Source organism: Onychostoma macrolepis, chromosome 25 (assembly GCF_012432095.1).
Source record: "Onychostoma macrolepis isolate SWU-2019 chromosome 25, ASM1243209v1, whole genome shotgun sequence".
Taxonomy (NCBI): Eukaryota; Metazoa; Chordata; class Actinopteri; order Cypriniformes; family Cyprinidae; genus Onychostoma; species Onychostoma macrolepis.
In genome coordinates, this window is record NC_081179.1 from 6999884 (window position 1) to 7022630 (window position 22747).

A 22747-nucleotide genomic window follows, 5' to 3' on the forward strand; every position below is an offset into this window, starting at 1 on the left:
ACAATTACAGATTATTACACAGGCGTAAGCTACTTAAAATAAAGTGTATCAAGATTGTACTTAAGTGTACAAGTAGCTGTGTAACAGACTCGGTCTGTTACATGTGTAACAGTAGCTGCCTATTACATCTACATAATTACAAACTGTAATTACAGGCTGTTCCATAACTTAGTTACATGGTAAGTACATTTTGTTTCATGTAAGTACAACGGCTACTACCAAGTACTTAATTAGGTAATTACTCTGTATTATGACACCTTAAAATAAAGTCTTAACCAGTTAATTAATATTTCTCAGTACTTAAATGTATAATTACACTGTAACAAGGACACCTTAAAATAAAGTGCAACCTTTTTTATTATTCTATTTACTAATATTTCCAAATTTAAATTACTTCATATTATTATTTACATGACAATTTTACATTACACCAACCACAGTGACTATTCTCTTGCTGGAGAAAAAAACTTTTACATGATGCATATTCATAATAACCAAAAAAGGGCATTTCTAAAATTAATTTAAAAAAAAGCATATACAATTTCATTAAAAGTGTTAAAAGGTTACTTACACAAACACTGCAAATAAATCAAAACATACAACAACATGAGATTTACAAAACGTACAACATCAGACACATCAGCAAGATCAGATCGTCAGATGATTGTGTTATTATTTGTTAGATTTCAAGCAAATGAAATATTGTACATTCTTCAGAAATTTTCTTTGTAGAAGTTGAAGCCAAAATGCTCACACTGGGCCTTGATGACTTTGGCCAGAGCAGGAGAACCGCAATAAAAAACATGAACCTTTCCTTTCTTTTCTTCAGACACTTTCTGGAAAACCTGAAAATGCATTTAAACACTGATTATCAAAGATATTGGGGAGAATAGAATAGAATAGAATAGAATAGAATAGAATAGAATAGAATAGAATAGAATAGAATAGAATATTGGCCTTGCTTACCTTGGCCCAATCTGGTCTGCCTGGCTGTGTACGCGTGCGAAGGCCGGTGATGGAATCTCTCTTCTCTTTCTTGGCCAGTAGATCCAGAGCCATCTGCAGACCTATGGCCTTCATATCATTCTTACTGAGGGCTGAAGTCATGTACATGTGCATCTCCAAAAAACGGCCTGAAAACATAAAAACAAGCATGATTTTGCCAACATTTCAGTGCCAACCCCATCTCCCTCTTTCTTCAGTTCTCTCTTACCCTCTGGCTCTTCATCTGCCTGGTCCATCTCCAGCTTGGTCAAGAGACTCACAAACCACTCAAAGGATTTCTGATCTCGGTTGATCCAAATGAAGTCCACCTGCAGGAATTTAGAAGAAAATTAAAAACCTCATGAGATCGAAGTTGTTCATGTCCATTAGCTTTGAAGCTATCTACTGTAAAAATAATATGATCAATAAATCATGGCAACATGTTTAAATGTAACCAATTTCAACTTCATTTTTTAAATTGTGAGATTCAATAAGACAAGATTTTTAAAAATGAGTTGAACTGTACAACTTACTAGTTTGATTACTTAATTTAAGACAGCAACTGAACTTAAAGAAAATGTAAATTTGCTGAAATAAAATAAAATAAATATTTTTTCCTCCTATTTATTCTAGCTTCCATTCGACTGATCACCACTCTTACCTTCCTCAGTTTCATTTCATTGTCTTTGATGGTTTCACACCAGGAATAGTTGCAGTTGGGGCAGTTTTGCTTTCTCATGCGATAACTGAAAAAAAAAAGACAAAAATAAATTTTACATACAAAATTAAAACATTTGCATGTGTTTTTTTCATGCAAAGAAAATGTTACAACTTGAATTTTATGAATGGAGAGGTTGCGTGTCTCACCGGCACATAATACTCTGCAAAATGGATGCAAAGGGAGTGATGCCGATTCCAGCGCCGATAAGCACCGCATGCTCAGATGCAAAGATCTGTCGAGTTGGGGTGCCAAAAGGTCCATCCACATAGCACTAACAAACAAAGGCATAAACAAATGCATACAATTCTTGTAAGACAATCACTTTCAGTAAATTAGATTGCATTTTTTGTAATCAAATTACTTACCTTAATGTTACAATATCTGTGATTTTCACTCAATTTTGCTGTAAGCTGGAAGACAACAGAAAATAAGTCTGGCTAATGTGTATCTTACGTATAATAGAACATACGTTGAGCTTTGCTCAGACAGAAAACTCACTTCTCTTGTAGCCGGAGTGGCGTCTCCCAGTTCTGCCTGGGCTACTGGGTCACTGACAGGCTTCTGGGAGTTTGTGTGTGTTCTGCTTGTCTGGTACAGGGTCAGTTCAACAGCATCATCCTTATTAGACGCCACAGTATTGTTGCAACTTGCAGACTTGAACATTTCATTCTACATGGAGCAGAGTTACATAATTTACTAAAACTAAAACCAAAAAAAAGGAATTTCAATACTTGAAATAAAAGAAACATTAACTGAAAAAGAGCCTATTTCAGCTAGCTGCCAAGGCAACATTGTTACTTAAATGTTTTTTTTTTTTTTTTTTTTTAAATTTTTAATTAATTTAACTTGATGTACTAAAATAACTATACCTAAACTGAAATAAAATGAATAAAAATGCATATATAAAATATTTTTCTATAAAATAAATGGCAAAAAAATACTGGAGAGAAGCCCATAGATATAATAAAAGAAAATCAATTAGTCTTGGTAATGGCAATGATGTGATTACAAAACGACCCCACCTATAAAGAATTGCATCAATAAAACATCACAGTAATGAACTTCTATCACTACAGTCATGGCGAAAAATATCGGCACCCTTGGTAAATCTGATCAAAGTAGGCTGTGAAAATTAATCTGCATTGTTAATCCTTTTGATCTTTTATTTTAAAAAATCACAAAAATCTAACCTTTCATTGGATAATAAGAATTTAAAATGGGTGGAAATGTCATTATGAAATAAAAGTTTTTCTCAAATACACGTTGGACACAATTATTGGCACCCCTAGAAATTCTTACGAGTAAAATATCTCTGAAGTATATTCCCATTCATATTCACAATTTTGAGCACTCCAGGGTGATTATGAACATGAAATTATCCAGCCATGGCTTCCTGTTTCACAGAAATATAAATAGGAGGGAAAACAAAGCCCAAATTGCCTTAATCATCCATCACAATGAGAAAAACCAAAGAATATATTTCTGATGTGCAGCAAAAGATAATTGAGCTTCACAAATTAGTGAAGTGGCTTTAAGAAAAGAGCTAGAGCAGTGAAAATTCCCATTTCCACCATCAGGGCAATAATTAAGAATTTCCAATCAACATAAAATGTTAGGAAACTGCCTGGAAGAGGACTTGTGTCTGTATCGTCCTAATGCACGGTGAGAAGGAGAGTTTGAGTGACTAAAGACACTCCAAGGACCACAGCTGGAGAATTGCAGAAAATAGTTGAGTCTTGGGGTCAGAAAACCTTAAAAAAATTGTCAAACAGCACCTACATCAGCACATGTTGTTTGGGAGGGTATCAAGAAAACTTCTCCTAGCTCATCCAAAAACAGTCTCCAGCATATTCAGTTATCAGACACGACTGGAACTTCAAATGGCACTGGCTTCTATGGTCAGATGAAACTAAAAAATGAGCTTTTTAGCAGCAAACACTCAAGATGGGTTTGGTGAACACAGGGATAAAAAGTACCCCATGTGTACAATGAAATATACTGCTGTATTTTTGATGTTGTGGGCCAATATTTCTGCTGGAGGTCCTGGACATTTTGTTCAGACACATGACATCATGGATTCTATCAAATACCAACAGATAAAAAATTAATAAGTGACTGACTCTGAAATCTTATAATGGGCCATGTTTGTATCTTCCAACCGTACAATAATCCAAACACAAACCTCAAAAACAACACAAAAATGGGTCACTGAGCACAAAACCAAGCTTCTGCTGGCCATTCCAGTCCTCTGACTTGAACCCTGTAGAAAATGAGTGAACTGAAGAGAAGAAGCACCAACATGGAGCTGGGAATCTAAAGGGTCTGGAGTGATTCTGGATGAAGGAATGGTCTCTGATCTCTTGCCAGGTGTTCTCTAACCTCATCAGGCATTAGAGGAGAAAATTTAGAGCTGTTAAACTGGCAAATGGAGGTTTCAAAAAGTATTGAATAAACGGGTGCCGTTAATTGTGGCCAATGTTTATTAGAGAAAAACATTTATTTCATAATGATATTTCCCCCCATTTTAAATTCTTATCCAATGAAAGGTTAGATTATTGTGAATTTTTAAAATAAAAGATCAAAAGGATTAACAATGCAGATTAATTTTCACAGCCTTCTTTGATCATATTTACCAAGGGTGCCGATATTTTTGGCCATGACTGTATGTGTTTAGATTCCGGCCCCCAGCCAGTGGATGATGGAGAAAAGCCAAGACCTGCGTTCTGCTCTCATGGCGTCTGTTCCTCAGGCTGGCGGTGAGCCTCTTGTTGCTAATGGTTTGACTCTCTGGCTGTCTGAAATACTCGTATAGGCGGTTTGTCCACTGGCCCATAGAACGAACATGGAGCCACAGCGTATCTGTTTGAGGGAACAAGAAGAAGTTTAACAAAAATATTTTGTTAAACACTTGCTCTGTTATGTACATTTCTTTGTATAAAAGAAGTCTTGTTATATCAAGACAGATTGTCTGAAAACAGTTCTTACTGTGTTAAATATTTACTTTATTGTGCAGTTTTGTTTTGTTTTGTTTGAAAAATAAACTTGAATTAACAGACTGACTAAAAAAAAAGCAGTATTAAAAACAAATCTTATAGTTTTGAAAATTTGCTTTGTGTCCATTTTTTGTTTTATTATTGGGTTTTTTTTTTTCGTTAAGAAAAATAAATTTAAGACAGATTTTCTGAAAACAAACAAGTAACAACTAAAATGGACAAGTAAAAATGTAAAACAATTAGATTTTTTTGGTTTTGTTTGAAAAAAATTTTTTAAATAAAAAATAAAAAACTTCAGACAGATTGTCTAAAACCAAGTCTCAGTCTTGTGTTAAACATTTTTGCTTTGCTTAAATTGATGTTTTTTCCCTAAAAGGTGTTTAGATTGGTTTTGTTTTGCAGTTAAACAAACAAAAACACTGACAAAATATAAGATTTTTCTGCATTGCATATTAATTGCGTTTAAATGCACATATTACTAAAATATAAACAAATCACTGTCATATATTAGAATTTCGCAAGACTAATATAACTATATGCTTTCCAGTTGTTTTACCTTGCTGCTCAGGAGCGCTGCTGATGGTAAACGGATGCCACTCGTACTTGGCGATAACAGGAATGTTTATATACACATAATCTCCAGGTTTAAATTGAAAGGACGGAGGCCTCTTGATCACCAAATGTGTTACCTTTGAAATAAAAGGCAGTAGAGGTGAGGCTTTCAGCATGGATGACTAACTAAATGTTCCAGTAAACAAAATACACCAAAATATGTACATTGGCTCAGATGGTACCTTTGAGGGCAATAAGTTGACTTCAACTATGTACAGCCCACCCATGCGGGACACTGCTATTCCAACAAGTTTCTCAATGAGGAACACCACTCCTGGCACCACAAACCATTTCCAAAAGTTTGCACAGTGGACAATCAACAGGGCCCAAACCCAGACGTAGGAAAGGTGAGACCAGTAGAACACCTACACAAGAACAAACCCTTTCTATATTATGCTTTAACAAAGCATATTTGAATGGTTTGTGTTTGTTGGTATGCATGGCTGAAATAATGTGCTGCAATTTGCAAACAGAATTCTTTGCTAACTTGTTTTTAATGGCCTTGAAACAGCTTCATATTTTCCAAATCAACAGATATTCACAGAAGCGACCATGTGCAGATTGTTGCTTCTCATGAATTCAATGAGCAAGCCATCACCTCAAAATGGCCACTGCGTCTGACGAACGTGCTGGAGCACACCACCATCAAGCAGATGAGCACCTGCAGAATGATGCCCGTAATGGAGGCGGTGCCTTTGACCCAGCCAATCCCAGGACGGATGGTGAAAAGATACTCCCACAGCTGGTACATGCCATCATTCTGAGACATACAGGCTAAGAAGAGAGGGAAACGGATATTAAGAAATATTCTTTATTAATATGTTGCTTTTGTGACTATGTTACAAGGTCATATACTTTATGCACTAAATGTAATCCTATAAAGCCTATAATATCATACATGATATGCAATCTAATATTTCAAGATGAAGACTGGACTGAAGCACATTAGGTTTACTTGATTATCCATAAATAATTTTTGATGGCTTTTGAGGAACGTTTATTTGTTCATCTCTCAGTCATCACTGAATTGCATTATTATATGTTTCATTCCCCACAATAAAAACAACATTTAAATATCATCTTATTAAGACATTAATTAAATTATTGGGAGATAACGAGTGGCAACTGATATTTATTTGCTTTTTATGTAAGAAGCTTGTTATACTGTTATTAAGACCACACTGATTTACATTACAAGCTATCAGAATTTCATCTTACTTTTTGGCTACACAAATCAGAAACTGCGCAAAATTGAATATTTTTGCTCATTTTGGGTCTCTGAATAAAATTTAAGTGTTTTTTTCCTTCTCAAGTATGAACTCCACATTCTTCTATATCATCCTATATGAGGCATAAAAGCCTGATGTTATCATATTTGCAACTCATACGCAACTTTTTTTTCTTTTTTATTTATTGTATAAAGACTCAATCTACTGTTCAATTTCCAAAAAATAAATGAATACAATAAATAAATTAAATTAATAAAATAAAATAAAATATAATTTTTTGGGACTATTATTTTATATGTCAGGCTTTATGGAGTTAAAGGGATAGTACACCCAAAAATGAAAATTGTCATCATGTGCTTTTTTGTCCATACAATTAACATCAGTGGTGTCCAATGTTTTCTGGACCCCATTGACTTTGAAAACAAATCATCTTTTGTGATTTACAGTAAAAGGAAAAAAATAACAGGGTTGCAACAATGTGAGGGTAAGTAAATTATGACAATTTTCATTTTTTGGTCATTTTTATCGACAGGTTTTATTACAGGTTCATATTTACTTCAGGTTTAGTTCAAGTTTACTTGTCAATAGAATGAAAGTCAATGTTTTTTGGACACCACTGACTTTCAAATTTCCTTCAAAAACTATCCCTTTAAAAGAATTTGACCATTTTTTAACAAGTTTATTACAGGTTACCAAAGTTCACGACGTGAGCACCAGTGTGCACAATGGTGAAGATCAAGATGGTGTAGCCCACGATCTGATGCAGTAGAATGTTCTGGTCCAAAGGGAAGACCCTCACCATCCAGGTGGCACGTAGCCACGTCAAACACCGCCTCAACATCAGCACCTGCGAGACAAAACCTTCTGTCACTACAGGAAATATTAAATATTAGATGAATTAGTGAGCTCAACTCACCATAACAAAAGTGCAGTTGAGGTTGAGACACTGACCGCAGCCCTTGGCCACCATGAACCAGGGCCCTCCATGTGCATTCTTCAGCATTGCGATGATGAAGAGGAGCACATTCAGGACAGCGTACAGGCAGAGGAAGAACAGCTTGCGGCTGTTGTTGTGCCAGTACGCCCGCGTCAGGTAACGAGGAGTCTTGCATTTCTTCTGCTCCAGATCAGGAGGTTTCAGCCAGTTGGCGGCACTGAGTGAAAACAAGAGAAAGTGGGGGGTTTTTTTGGTAATTTTGGTAATAAATTTGGTACATTTTGGAGCATTTTTTTTTTTTTATTACACAGTGGTTAGTTCTGGTCTTTGGTAAAGAGTAACAAACCAATCAGCTATGAAGTGTATCATAACATTACAAACTTTGATTCAAACCTTTAATGAGGGAAAGAACTACAATCCCTTTAAGTGAATTAAAAACAACTGATAAATATAAAACTACTGATTTAAAGATATTGTGTATATAGAAACAACATATTTTGTTCATTGCAAATTATGCATATAGATACGGATAGACTGAGAGTGTAGTTAGAAGGACTATATTACATTATTTGGATGGGCACTTAGAGTTATTTTGGCGCTTGTTTCGATTCTCTGATTGGAGGAGATTTCCCTGTAAAATCATGGGTAATGTACTTTTTTTACAGGAATTTCATTCAGGATCTAGACATGGGTTGGGGCTAGAAGGGATACAGCTACGGCCGCCAGGGCATGCGCACATCAATATTGTGTCATTTTTGTCACTCTGAACAACAATAACTACCGTATTTGCATTATTGTAAGGGTTTAGGGTCGGGGTAGGTGTAGACATTAATAAAACACAATGTGATAGGTAGCAAATTTAATTTCTTGTTATTTTATGGCAAGATTTTGTGTAACTTCTGGCCGTAGCTGTATTCCTTCTAGCCACAACCCTAAACGTGTGTTTTTATGAGTGAGTCATTGAATCATTATGTCAGCCGTTTTGTTCAAAACTCAAAAACTCAAAACCCAAGTTCATTCATTAATGCACCACCACTATTGTGTTGCTCAGACGTACACAATGGTTCACTTCATTTGATAAGCTGCTATTTTTGTTGCCAAAGGAAAATAATCAAAGTAACGGGCAAGTAACTGTAGTATATGAAAATCATACTGGCAATTGTGCTGTTGATCTGAATATCATCTCTTTTGTCACTGTAAAAAATGACCGTGATTTTAACGGTAAAAAACTGTGAAAAAGCTACGGTAAAAACCTGTTAAATGGTTAACGGTAAGTTCCCCTAATATATACGGTAAAAAACAACTGTAATAGACATTGCAGACAATTTTACGGTGAAATACCGCTTTTGGAAGTTAAAAAGAATGTAAATTGATGTTCCCAGAATTCCCTGCATTGCATTTCAAATTTAGTTTGAATTTGATGTTTTTTCTTTGAAATAACTAGGTTTCATCTTAGTTTTTTCTTATCAGTTATGTTTATTAGGGTTGTATGTTACATGTAATGTTGTTAAATTAATGTTTATTGCATATTTCAGTTTAATGAGTCTCACCATGATGGTGTTTAGTACTTGTGTGAATGACACTGTGCACCGCCTATATATGTTATTATTTAAATTGTGATGGGCTTTGGTTCATCATGTGACTTTCTCATCACCACCTGCTTTTGTTGGTTATCAGTGTAATACAAAGGTACAAAACAGATTTCAGTACTTCAATAGGTTGGTATATTAACATTATATCAGTTAATGAAATTACGGTATTTAACTGTAAATTTAAGTTAAAACCGTAAAACCTAAAACGTTGCTACCGTATATTTTACGGTAGAATTCCGGCAACCACAGTTGCTGTTTTTTTACCGTAAATTTTACGGAATGTTTTTTACAGTGTAATATAGTCTTGTCCCACCTGATGGTGAGGTTCTCCATAACTTCAGGAAAGTTCTCCAGCTCTGCCTTCAGCTCTTCAAACGTGATGGAGCCACTGTTATCTTTATCAGCAGATTCGAACAGCGCCAGCGTCAGGTCATCCAGCTTTTCCTCAGGGAGCGAGATCGCACTCTCACGCAGACAGGATTTCAGAACTGTACGTAACTCATCTGGGTCTATGGAACCACTGCCTACATGACAGGTCAACACAATAATTAAATTAATGGTTTAACGCTGATTGTTTAACAAACTGTAGGGTGCAACGCAAGTATGTTCCTGGACCAAAACTGTTTGTTGTTTTTGGCACAACATTACAGTCAGCCAATTCTTTGATGTTACTCTTAGGGACTGTTATGATCTGGGTAATTTAATAGGAATGTTGTGTAAGGAACAGAAACGGATAGGCCTATATACTGTATTAATACATCTGTCACGACCTCTAGGGGTTCGACGTAACAGAAATAGAAAACAGTATCCACACCAGAGAGATGCCGAAAAAACGAGTTTTATTTCTCATATAAGGGAATATCTTCAGGGGCAGACAAAGCCACAACAATAAACAAAACGAACTTCTTTTTGATAACTAAATAACCTCAAAGAAAAATAAAGAAAACAAACTACAAACCAACTTCCCTACCTCCCTCAACCATAAACAAAGTGAAAAATATACACAAAATAAAACGGCGTCTAGCCCCCCTACAACCCTTAATTCGGCAAACGTGTAATAAAGTAATTACAAAGTTCCAGGGCGTACACAAAGCAGAATCAGAATCCAAGTCATAGTCAAAACGGGCAATGTTCAGATAAACAGGAGATATAAAATTTGATCTCAGAATAACTAACACTCAACAGATTTACTATAGGTCTACTCAGAATATCTCTCTCTGGCACAACAATCCACAGAACAATAATTAATCAGAATTCTAGTAAAGACACGACGGTACGAAGTCGGCGAGGCTCGAAGGCAGAAGACAAGTGTTTGAGGCGGTCCTTATCCCTGGGAAAGGTGCATAGTGGGACCAATCACCACCTCCAGCTGGTTAACAGAGGCTACACCCACCTAGAACACAAACATGTCTACACACCAGAGCAGAGAGCTCAAATACAAAAACAATTCAGATACATAGAATATCTCAAGATCATAACACATCTCTCTTATTATCATGATTGTGTTTACATACAATATCGCCAAATTAAGCCAAAATGAAACGGTCAAAACATAATTGGACCAGGAACATTGTGTAAATCACTTTGTGCATTTAACTTGGCAATTAATTTCCTAAACCGGAAATTATATTCCTAAGCATATAACTCCATTGTCAGTATTGTGAGATTCTGTTTTTTTTTTTTGTCTTTTTTGTCTAACATTATGACAATTACCACTAAATTTTAGAATGAAAGAGGAAAAGCTGATGGTATTTTACAACTTACCATCCACATCGTAGACCTGGAAGAGGAAGCGTAGTTTGTCTGTCTCATTGCCATGGATCAGAAGATCTAAAGCCTCGAGAAGTTCATCCAGACTGATGGAGCTGCTGCCATCAGAGTCAAACAAGGCGAAAAACCTCTCCGCAAAAAATGACTACAACAACAAACAGGAGAAAAAATGACCATATTGAGATCTTTTTAGAACAAATTAATATTATAAAGGTTTCCATGATCAGAAAGCTCACCTCTTTTACTTTCAGAGCTGTTTTAAACTCATCCAAGTCAATTTCTTTATCATCTCCTGCAATGCTCTCAAACTGCTTGGTGACCCATTCCAGCCAGCGTGAGTCTTCTTCTAGACTCATGTCTCTGCTTCACAGTCCACACACACTGTATTAGCATCATCGAAGACAAATGTAGTCTCAATCTCCTCTCAGAATCATATTTAGTCCATAACTGCATACACGTAAACAACATTTTACAGGAAACATACACTTTTTCAGACAGTTGTAATGTGTGGAGTGTGGTCGAACAAAGTCTGATAAAAAGTTTGTTACCAGTGAACTAATAATTGTTCTCATGTGGCCACATTTTAAACCAGTTAGTACATAGTTGAAAGCAATATTATACATATTCACCAGTGCATACATTTATATATATATATATATATATATATGTGTGTGTGTGTGTGACCCTGGACCACAAAACCAGTCTTAAGTCGCTGGGGTATATTTGTAGCAATAGCCAAAAATACATTGTATGGGTCAAAATTATCAATTTTTCTTTTATGACAAAAATCATTAGGATCATTAAAATCATGTTCCATGAAGATATTTTGTATATTTTTTTACCATAAATGTATCAAAACTTAATTTTCCATGAAGCTATTTAGTGAATTTCCTACTGTAAATATTTAAAAACTTAATTTTTGATCAGTAATATGCATAGCTAAGAACTTAATTTAGACAACTTTAAAGTTGATTTTCTCAGTATTTAGATTTTTTTGCACCCTCAGATTCCAGATTTTCAAATAATTGTATCTCGGCCAAATATTGTCCATGCATCAATGGAAAGCTTATTTATTCATCTTTCAGATGATGTAGAAAACTCAATTTCGAAAAATTGGCACTTAAGACTGGTTTTGTGGTCCAGGGTCACATATAATGTATATAGCCTAACATAGAAACAAACACTAGCAGACAGACAGATAGATGAAATGCAATAATAATCCATGGGTGTAACTATAAAGTTTACACAATGTCCCATTTAAAGAAGAGAAAGCATTACCTTTAGATGCAAATCTTCTCAGTCTTTGTCTTTTGCAAGTATTTCCTTTTGACTTTTCATGAAAATATTCTCATAGACAAAAATGAAAAAGATACGGAGAGATTTTATTGCCGTCTCAAGGTGTTGCAGCTAGTCCGGTTAATCACCTTTCAGAGCAAAAGAGAGAGAAAGAGAGAGCAAGACATACAGAGGGAGGCTGGACAGTATTGTTATGGACATTCAATATCTCGTGTACACAGCAGCAGCTGCTCCTGACATCCCTGCGCCTGCTGAGCGGCCCTCAGTACGACCCATATTGCACTTTTCATCACTGCTAAACACTAATTATATGTTTCATTCTGTCTACCATTATAATAAAACTACTAATCTGGAAGAAAAAGCACTATACGAGTCCATGTGACATTTATGCACTACTATATATTCAAAGTCATCTGAAGTCATACTCTGTTAAATTTAACATTTTATTCACAGAAAACTCATCTTAAAACACTCACAACAAAGAAATATATGTGTAAATGGAATTTTTATTCTGATTTGACATTTCATCCCAAATATGAACCAATGGATTTGCTAACAACATTAAAGTAAACTAAAACTGATATGTTGAGTAAAATGTAAAAAGGGAATTGACAAAGAGAGAAAAAAGGGAAAGTCAAACATATTTCACATGGCGGTGAGTCAAGGAACAAAAAAATAACATCCTGCCATCTGTCAAAATCCCTCTGTGTCATGAGTTCAAAGACACTTCCTTTAAGACCAGACTGATGCAATTACACGTTTCAATATTCCAATGAAAACAGTCTCTATTCTGCAGTCAATGTGTGCTAGCTTCTCAAAAAGTGGGAAAGAAAAACAAAACTGATATCACAAGACATTTATTCACTAACACTTCATTCAGAAACTGAGAATCCGCATAAGGACCAACAAATGGCAAAATACGAGTCTTACAGCAGAAGTGGAATATGTCACATTGTATAATGAACATCATTCAAGGAAAAACAACATTAAAGAGAAAGAACTATGCTGAAATATGCACACATTTTACATGCTCTATATAAATTCATCCTAATGTATTTAATGTGAGACTATAGGACAGTATCAGCAGTATGCCATCCTCTGTCACTCCAGCCTGACCCGTTTCCGTGGTGATGGGGGCGGGTCCAGAGCAAATGCTGTTGGGGAAGAGGGGCGGGACTCTGGGATGTATTCCATACAGTATTTCTCAATGTATGGCCCAGCAATGTTCCACACCTGGATGCAACAGGCAAGAAACAATATTGCGTGAGAATGTTTGTGTAAATTATCTTATCAATTGTCTTGAATAAAAAAGATGGAAATGTAAAACTAGGTGCATTTTTGCATGCATGTTATTGATAATAGATGTATATTTATATATAACATGTACATGTGTGTTCAAAAGTTCTGTCTGATCTTTTAATCAGGATGCATACGTTTTTTGTTTTTCTTTTTGTTCTTTCTAAATCAAAGAATCCTGAAAAAAAATATTAAGCAGCAACTGTTTTCAAAATTGATAAGAAATGTTTCTTGAGCTCCAAATCAGCATATTAGAATGATTTCTGAGGGGATCATGTGACACTGAACCTTTAAACAATAGTGTATACAATTATAGTATGTAACAATTGAAGGAGCACATGATTTACGCATAAGCTAAACTTGCATAAACTATAACGCACACTATAATGTAAAGAAATGTATGCTTTTTAAAAATCATGTTTTGAAAAATGTATATTACAAACAAATTAGAAAACAATGTTAATTTAAAAATTAGATAGATAGATAAAACGATAGATAGATAGAACGATAGATAGAACGATCTACCACCTGCTTTCTGATCCACCATGTTTTCATAATAATAGTGTTGCAAATACTAAGAAACAGTAAAGCTTACCTTCTGGTCTACAAGAAGCCGATGTACAGCTTCAATGTCTGGAGCCATGAATCTATCTTTAATCCAGGGCCTGCAGAAAAGAGAGAAAAATAGAAAAAATAAGTAGGAAGAGACAATGAAAGAAGCTTTTCCAATAGTTAATCTGAAAGTTCATAGTATTGGAGGTTTTGGGGTTAGTGTATTATCATTTGACCTACTTTACTGTGGCTCGCACAAGATCATACACTTTCTCCAATGGGGTCGTTGTACGTAGGGGGCGTAGAAACTCAATACCCTGACAGGCAGCTAACAACTCGATAGCTAGCACTGCAAGGAGATATAAAACAGACATATTCAGGTTTGCTATTTGACAAAATGATATATTCTGATCTGTATTTGCAGATTAGAGGTTAGTAAATCAAAAAGTACAAAAATCACAAAATAAATAATCCCATCTCCTTGAACAAAACGTAACTAATTTTGTACATTTGTACATTTCATATGATCTGCTTACACCCCAGTGAGGCTTATGTTTAGAAGACCTTCATACAAAAAAAAAAAAGTTTTCGTACAATGTGATTTTTTTTTTTTAAATTGCATGTTTCGTACAGAAATTTAAAATGTTCAAAAATAGAAAAAAAAGCACTAACCGACACTTGGACATAAACAGAACATCCAAAAAGCACATTAATGAGATCATACAAATTCATACGAATTAGCCACAAATTTACTAAAACGTTAACTAGTTACGAATTTGCCATGAGACTGTTGGAAAATATTAAGTACCATTACAAAATGTTTTTTCTAAAAATCACATTTACCAAAATGCATGATTTTTAGAAGAAGAGAATCGTACAAAATGTACAATTTTTTTTTTTTTTTAAATAAGCAAGCAAGCAGGTCCACTCCTAAACCCAACCATACAGTGTAAGTAGAAAGCATGAAAACATAAGAATTAAATTATGCAGTTTGCCCTCAAGTCGCTATAACAAACTTGAAATTCTGTTGGAAAATATTAAGTACTATTACAATTTTTGCTCTTGTGCCTTGGTGCTCCAATAGGGGGCACCATTACAGTAGCAATTTTAGCTAAATTGAACAGTGGATGGTGTCAGTAGGTATATGAGAGGTTAATATAAGGTTTTGGACCTTGCTCGACGTGCTCGACCACTCTGAGGGCTTTTCGTGCAGCCCAGCCTCCCATAGACACGTGGTCCTCTGTGGCCGCACTAGTGGAGAGTGAGTCAATAGAGGAGGGGTGGCAAAGCACTTTGTTCTCTGAAACTGCAGAAAGAAATGCATCTGTTTTAGTTAATGGTCAACATGACTTCAGTACAGTAGTCAAAATTAAACTTTCTAGTATTTGGTTTAGGAAAGTTATTCTTTCCTGAACTTTGTGATGCTAACCAAGAGCAGCAGCAGTGCAGTGTGCGATCATGAATCCAGAGTTCAGGCCTCCTTCATTGACCAGGAATGCAGGCAACTCGCTGAGAGAGGGATTGCAGAGACGCTCAATGCGTCTCTCACTGATGGAGGCCAACTCGTGCACCCCAATCGCCAAATAATCAAGAGCCTAAGAATGGAAGGAACGAATCAGCAGAGACATCACCCAAACTTTTAGCTAAATAAACCCTATTGTGTTGAGATTAAATACCTTTGCTGGATATTCTCCATGGAAGTTTCCGCCGGATATGGTCTCACCTCTTTCTGCAAACACCATCTAACTTATAGTCAAGGCCAAAAGTACTGAACTTAAGAAGAGGCTGGTGTAGTTATGGCATTGACCAGCTAATCAGTCAAACCTTGGCACCAAACTGATTCTCGGGAGGAATAATTAAAAAGTCATTCAATTTTGAATGAGTTTTGGGCGATTCGAGGTCACATGACCAACAGACACCATTGGTACTGCAACACAAGTTCAATGTTACGAAACTGTAAATTCAGATAAAAAGGATACAGGATTATCTGTGGCACTGTTGATTTCTGTATTAATGATTTTCTTGACAAACTCAATTGTGTCATTGACGATTCCATGGACCTGCAAAATTTAAGGCAAAACCCATTAAAATATAGTTTGCATGGGTGTCAACCAGCTTTTACAGTATTTTTAGATTTTCTGTTTTCATTTTTGTTTAATTTATAGCAATCTTGTTATGTGCTTTTATCATTTTTATTAGTTTTAGTTATATTTAAAAATATTACTAGGTTTATTATTATTGTAGTTTTAGTTTTTATTCATTTCCAGTTAATTCACAAATTTAAAGCAAACTAAATTAGACTATTAATAGTTCGCATATTTGTCAAACAGTCTTACTTTAATGTTATTAAAATGTTTATTTTATATTTCCAATTGAATTTTTAGTAATTTTATCATTTTTATTAGCTTTTTTAAATATTACTATTTAGGGTTAATTATTTATTTATTTTAGTTAGTTATTACTTTTACCTCAATTTTAGTTTTTATTTATTTCCAGTTTGTAATTTTAGAGCTTCAACATAATGCTATTTCACTTAGTTGCCAACGCAAAATTTCTAATTTCCATCTAGTTATCTATAGTTCATCTAATATCTCTATTTTGTTTTATTCAAGTTTTATTTCAATTAACAAAAATGTTTTTATAGTTTTAGTTAATGATAATAACCTTGGCATCAACAAAACGTACAATTTATTTAGGACGACCCAGAATGGGCCCTTATGTTACCTGTGGACAGCAGCGCATGGTGTAGGCATCTTGAACCCTGTCGCAAAACCGATGGCTCTCTGCAATTATTGAAAAATGCAAGAGCGGTTACCACCAAACGGTTAAAAATCAGCTTTAATGGAGCATAGGAAGACTGCAGGATTCACCTGCAATTTCAGACGGGTGGTGATCAGAGTCTAACAGGGATCGGAAGCGCAGGGCCACTTCCTTCTGACCCGGATGAGGTCGCAGTTCATGAATATCTGTAAGAAAATGTTTTTTTTTTTTTTTTTCATCAAAATTGTGTACTGTGACTTTATATGAGAGGCAGTGTCACACAAATATGTTTTTGTTTCCCAAGCCATGTTTTGTCTGGCAAGTCTGAAAGTTTACTGCTGTGTTTATAGTTTCTGTCTGCAGAACTGAGAATAGTGTCTAAATACATCTGCTCACATCCAGCACATCAAACACATGTTTACACAAGCTCACCACTATCAAAGGCTTTGGTGGTCCCCTTGAGGACTTCCAGGGTCAGGGCAGCAATGATGTCAGCCTGCCGGGCGATGGCCTCGGCTCTCTCCACGGCCTCTGCTCCCAATGAAGTGATCATCTGTGTCCCATTGATCAGAGCCAGCCCCTGTGGACAGAGATAAACATAACCAACACTTTTATCTTTAAATCACAGAACAATACTACTGAACCACTGATCTCTGTCTGTCAATCAATCTATGTATCTATTAATCTATTCTCTCTCTATCTATCACCACCTAAAAACCAGAACAGCCTGAAGACCTGCTGAGCGACCACGTTTTAGCGCACATATATAGTTTATAAAATCTTTCTTCTCTAGATTGTCTAGTTTGTAACTTCGCTACACAAAAATGACTTGTTTTACAGTGGGTTCTAAGAGGGGCTTCACTGTTAAAATGGAGCAGGCAGGTCAAGGACACACATTTCTGACCCAAAATGTTTTTTCTAAGTCAACAGAGATAAACATGTTGACTGCACAATGGGGGGATTAACCGTACCTCCTTTGGCTTCAGAGATATGGGCTTCAGACCATGTGCTTCCAAAACCTGCGGGGAATACAAAGGTCAAACGTGACTTTAAAGGCTAAATGAGGAGAAATGTGTTTATGCATTGCTTTCATTATCCGTAGGACAAAGATGTGCAACCAATGCATCCAATGAAAATGTGCTCACGTATTTGGCGTCCGCCCAGCCGCTCTTGGGCGACCACATCTTGCCTTCTCCCATCAGACCGAGGGCGAGGTGAGAAAGAGGGGCAAGATCTCCACTCGCACCTACCGTACCCTTCTCCGGGACGTACGATAAACAGGAGGCTGAGAAGAGAGAAGAAAGAAAGCAGTAAAATATCAGCTTGGGTAAAACTCTTTTGAGGAAGAAATTCAAAGAAACCCTTTGCTAATGTTATTTCAAAGACGCAGCAACTAACATGAAAGTATTCTTTGAAATGGCACACCATGTGTTATTTGCTGTGCCAAAGAAACCAAAATCCCCAACAATACTCTCTTCAGTTAAAATAATGAGGGATGCATTAATGTACCATTGAAGGCTTGTATCATGCGGTGCAGAGTCTCCGGTGAAACCCCACTATACCCTTTGGCCAAAACATTGATCCTCAGTGCGAGCAGCATTCGAGTTCTTTCAGGACTTAAAGGGCTTCCCAGACCTACAGTGACATATAATCAAATATAGCAATAAATATATATCGGTTAAATTATATCAGTCAATTCATTGCAGGAGTTTTTCTATGATGAATAAATGTGTCATAAAAAAAAAAAACATATGCGGAAAATGTGTTCACATATACACTACCGGTTCAAAGATTGGAATCATTAATATTTTTGTTCATGTTTTTGAAGGAACTTCTCACCAAGGCTACATTTATGTGATCAAAAATACAGTAAAAACAGTAATAATAATATTACAATTTTAAAAAAACAGTTTTGTTTTAATATGTTTTAAAATGTTTTTTATTCCTGTGATGCAAAGCTGAATTTTCAGTAGCCATTATTCCAGTCTTCGGTGTCACATGATCCTTCAGAAAACATTTATACGGTTATTTCACAATAATACCGTTTTTACTATATTTAAGAGACTTCTCAAAAACATTTAAAAAATCCTAATTATTCCAACCTTTTGACTGGTAGTGTATATTTAATTTGACTAAAATGTGTCACACCTGAGGAGTGTGAGCGCAGAAGATTTTCTTGAAGTTCCCTGAAAGAGAGAAATATGTGAGATGCTGTTAATTTAAATGCAAAACATTTCAGGAGTAAAAATATTTGATAAATTCAAAAACTATATATACTTGAGCTTGCTGACTGGGATGACAGTCCGAGCAAATTTACCAAACCCTGTAGTGATGCCATACACAACTAGAAAAGGAAAAAGAAAATATTGATGGGTCATATTTATGAAGTCCTACATAATTTAATATTCATGCTCTAGCAAATGTGCTGTTTTACACTACATTTTCAGAAGAAAGAGTTGTGCCAAAGTAGTCAAAAGAACAAGTCAAAAAGATTTGTTTGCGACATTTTACCATCTGTAATCTTTAAAATAAAAGTTCTTTGTTGACATCTATTGTTCCATGAAGAAGCTTTGACATCCATGGAACCTTTCCATTGCACAAAAGGATCTTTAGGTTATTAAATTGTTCTTTATACTAAGAAAAATGGTTCTATTCACTGAAAGGTCCTTTGAGCAATCCAATATGGTTCTTCTATGACATTGCTGTGAAAAACTTCTTTTGGAACCTTTATTTTTAGGAAAAGGACAATTTTTTTTTTTTTTTTTTTAAAGTTTGATTACTAACAAAATAAATCACACATATAAGTGGATGTCATGCTCACCTTTGTTTTCTTTCACAATGGTGTCCAGAAGTTCTCTTGATTGCTCAACCTTTTGCTCAGCCTCTGAGGTCAGCTGAGGGTCAGATCACGGTGGTGATGCATTTCCATTGAGAAATATTTTTCATCAATGTAAAACCTTCCCAAACTTATGTTGAAGTCCACCATAATCCCACTTACCTTAATCTTATACAAGCCTTTCCCTAAATTCACTAGATCGGTTGAGGTCAGGCTGTTCCCATCTAGAGCAATGTACTAAAAACAGACAGCTGTCATTAATACTGTAGTACTGATGAGGGTAAAAATGCTGTATGTTTAGTAGTGATATTTCATACTTACTAGCTCTGGTTCTCTGTATGCTCTTGTTCTGTTTTTAACATTCACATTAAGGATATTTTTAGAGTTGTTAAAGTTTACACATGGACAGAATAGCTAAAAGCTTTTGAGAGACTTTCCAAAAGATATAACAATCATTTACATGCAACTCTGTATTCTGTCAAAAAATAAACTAATGATTCCAAATGTGAGACTGGGTGAAATGTGGTATGATAATGAGTAAAGGTTAGAAATCAATCATAAAATAAAAAATAACAAGCATGTAAAATCAAGGTCAAATCAATGCATCCTTTTAGTGCAATTAATAAAAAAAAATGCTATAAACTGCACAAAAAATATGAAAAATGTATTTAAAATGTCCAGGTCTACATTTAATATAATGCCTTTAAATGATCTTAATTGTAGGATTTTCTCAGCAAAAACTAACGTATGTGATTAATTGCAACTACTTTAAATTACTTTTGAATTTATTCAGTTAAAACATGATCATTGTCAATATAAAGATACAGATGTGACGTCCCAGGCTGACTTGGAATGAAATCTTGTGACATGGTATCCCCTTCAATAGCTGAAGATAACAGTAAAATAACATGTTATTGACTCATCTTGCAAAACAGGATTTAGTATTTGTGGCAAACAGTCTCCAAAGAACAATCTGTCCTAAACCAGCCAAGAACTGAATGATTGATCAATCTCTTGACAAACACTGAACATGTAAACCATATTTGTAATGTTACCAAGTTCAACAAAGTCATTATCCTCAAGCACATCTTCTATGGTATCGTCATTGTCCAGCAAGCCCAATCCCTGACATCTTCTGACCACAAAATGCACATCTTTGATGTGCTGGATCCCTCCATTGTCGGGTTTGTTCTTGATGTAGCGCTTGAGAGCTTCAAAACCCAACCATTTAATGGTATAGGTAGCATCTTTGCATGGAACGGTTAGCCACTCGTCCCGAACGTGGACCGTGAAACGAGGCATCATTCACGTTGGACTGAACAACCACAGGCTGATACCTGAGGAGTGCGATCAGCAATGCGAATCACTTCTCACAAAGCGCAATGGACCAATCAAAGGCTGTTCTGTGGACCCCTCCTTTACCACAGAACACAGAGTACTTGGTGCTGTTTGAATACGTTATCTCTGCATCAAAGGTTCTGTGTTATAATACGCTTGTCAAAAAGACTAAAATCTTTCAGTCAACAAACTGTCAGACTGAGTGATTCAGCTTAAGTTTGCAGGATGCAACATTTTGGCATCAGAATACACATACACTGCCACAAAAAAGGTTTTTTTCCACCAAATTTAATATTTTCAAAAAATTGAGTTTAAGGAAAGTTGAATTTAAAAATGAATAAATAAATAAAAACGACTTCTGGCCCCTTCTCAGTACATATATTTGAAATATACATATAGTTATATACTGTCACTGTTATTGTTATATTGATAAAATATAATTTGGAAAATGTTTATATTAAATTAGATAATTGCATCTACTTTCTATATACTACACTTTCCGAATTTATATATAATTTAAACTAAATTTATACATAAAGATATAAACATTGATAGAATGACAGAACGATAGATAGTACGACAGAATGACAGAACGATAGAACAACAGATAGATAGTGACAGTATATAACTAGATAGAAAGGTTTGAAGACAAACTTTAAGCTGGCTTAAAAGAGCCTAACCAGAAAGTTTGTAAAACTTTCAAAAGCTTGAAGTTTGAAGGTTTTCAGTTTGAAGTAGTTTGAAATATGTAAAAAATGTTTTAAAGATTAAAGTTTGAATGTTTTAAAGGCAATACAGTCTATCAGAAGAGCAGACACTAGGGTATCTGGGGTGGCTTCTAGGGTGGTTGCTAGGGTACTCAAGGTGGTTGCTAGGGTGTTTCTAGGTTACCTGGGGTAGTTGCTAGGGTGTTGCTATGCGGTTGCTAGGGTTCCCAGGTTGCTGCTACGGTGTTGCTATGCGGCTGCTAGGGTAATTGAGGTGGTTGCTATGTGGTTGCTATGGCACTCGGGGTGGTTGTTAGGGTGTTGCTAGGCGGTTGCTACACTGTAAAAAGTCATAAGTTGACTTAACTTAAAAAAATGTAGGAAACCCGTTGCCTTAAAATTTTTAAGTAAATGATAATTAAAAAAATAAGTTAATTGAATTGTCAAGTTCACTTACCTTTTTTTTTTTTTAATTATTATGTACTTAATAATTTTAAGGCAACGGGTTTCCTAAATTTTTAAGTTAAGTCAACTTTCACTTTTTACAGTGTAATCCCTTAATATAATAATAAAAATGTGCTGCTTGTGAGATGCATGTGAAGATTTTTGCATCCCAAATTTTCTACATAACAGCTACATTTATTTTTATCATCAAAACAAATCAATCTTCTCTGTTGCTGAACTGCGTAAATCCATGTACATTTTTGGGCTAAAGGCTAGACATGAATTATGACAGTTTCAGTGTGACTGGGAGGTGTTACAGCTGCCTAAATGTGCAAGTTAAATGTCCCACACAGAGAAAAAACAAAATGCTAATTCATGTTAAAATGTACATTTCTAACATTTTTTCCTCAAATAAAACAGCTTCCTTTTTCGAACGTGTGTTTGAGAATATGTGCATCGTCTTGTATGGTATCTTGGTAGTTGTATTTGTGTAAGTACTACAAAATGCGCAATATGTCCAAGACATTTCCAGATCAAACAGTATGCATGCAAGGACGCCTGAAGCTGAGTAAGACAAACTATTCCAAAAGTTGACATGATTGCACAAGAGGCAGAAAATGTTCCCACGCCCATCTGCAACAGTTTTATAAGTAGGGAGCTCTGCAAAGACACTGACAGCA

General features: G+C 35.4%; 2 protein-coding genes across 3 annotated transcripts; both read right to left on the minus strand.

The window, feature by feature from the left end:
• Nucleotides 1–265: 265 nt before the first annotated feature.
• Nucleotides 266–12500, minus strand: nox5 (NADPH oxidase, EF-hand calcium binding domain 5). 2 transcript variants are annotated; one of them, XM_058766714.1, is made up of 17 exons: nucleotides 12117–12500; nucleotides 11075–11219; nucleotides 10833–10983; nucleotides 9382–9592; nucleotides 7456–7693; nucleotides 7233–7386; nucleotides 5909–6084; nucleotides 5493–5675; nucleotides 5255–5387; nucleotides 4422–4564; nucleotides 2204–2374; nucleotides 2071–2115; nucleotides 1852–1976; nucleotides 1646–1730; nucleotides 1214–1313; nucleotides 967–1133; nucleotides 266–845 (listed from the first exon to the last, which is right to left on the minus strand). In XM_058766714.1, exons 2-17 carry the CDS (start codon nucleotides 11192–11194, stop codon nucleotides 714–716), a joined length of 2334 nt encoding a protein of 777 aa, XP_058622697.1. In that variant the 5' UTR covers nucleotides 11195–11219; nucleotides 12117–12500; the 3' UTR covers nucleotides 266–713. The 2 variants fall into 2 exon arrangements, with proteins under 2 accessions (XP_058622697.1, XP_058622696.1); XM_058766713.1 differs by having other exon boundaries at nucleotides 11075–11285.
• Nucleotides 12501–12622: 122 nt separating this feature from the next.
• hal (histidine ammonia-lyase) lies at nucleotides 12623–20937 on the minus strand. The gene is made up of 20 exons (XM_058766715.1): nucleotides 20634–20937; nucleotides 20404–20464; nucleotides 19900–19927; nucleotides 19741–19815; nucleotides 19564–19636; nucleotides 19020–19086; nucleotides 18891–18928; nucleotides 18252–18377; nucleotides 17888–18027; nucleotides 17714–17761; nucleotides 17175–17322; nucleotides 16853–16948; nucleotides 16707–16765; nucleotides 15962–16042; nucleotides 15659–15724; nucleotides 15412–15577; nucleotides 15154–15288; nucleotides 14223–14331; nucleotides 14026–14095; nucleotides 12623–13367 (listed from the first exon to the last, which is right to left on the minus strand). The coding sequence occupies exons 1-20, from the start codon at nucleotides 20881–20883 to the stop codon at nucleotides 13236–13238; spliced, it is 1968 nt and encodes a 655-aa protein (XP_058622698.1). The 5' UTR covers nucleotides 20884–20937; the 3' UTR covers nucleotides 12623–13235.
• Between the last annotated feature and the right edge of the window lie 1810 nt (nucleotides 20938–22747).

Excerpts from the sequence above, each read along its gene's own strand:
- hal (XM_058766715.1), bottom strand. The coding sequence starts at position 20,883 with ATGATGCCTCGTTTCACGGTCCACGTTCGGGACGAGTGGCTAACCGTT. Across the intron at positions 19,637-19,740 it reads AAGGCTTGTATAAGATTAAG|CTGACCTCAGAGGCTGAGCA; the intron begins GTAAGTGGGATT and ends TCTGACCCTCAG. Across the intron at positions 16,043-16,706 it reads CCATGCGCTGCTGTCCACAG|GTCCATGGAATCGTCAATGA; the intron begins GTAACATAAGGG and ends TAAATTTTGCAG.
- nox5 (XM_058766714.1), bottom strand. The coding sequence starts at position 11,194 with ATGAGTCTAGAAGAAGACTCACGCTGGCTGGAATGGGTCACCAAGCAG. Across the intron at positions 6,085-7,232 it reads TGCTCACGTCGTGAACTTTG|CCTGTATGTCTCAGAATGAT; the intron begins GTAACCTGTAAT and ends CTCTCTTCTTAG. Across the intron at positions 1,314-1,645 it reads ATGAAATGAAACTGAGGAAG|GTGGACTTCATTTGGATCAA; the intron begins GTAAGAGTGGTG and ends AAATTCCTGCAG.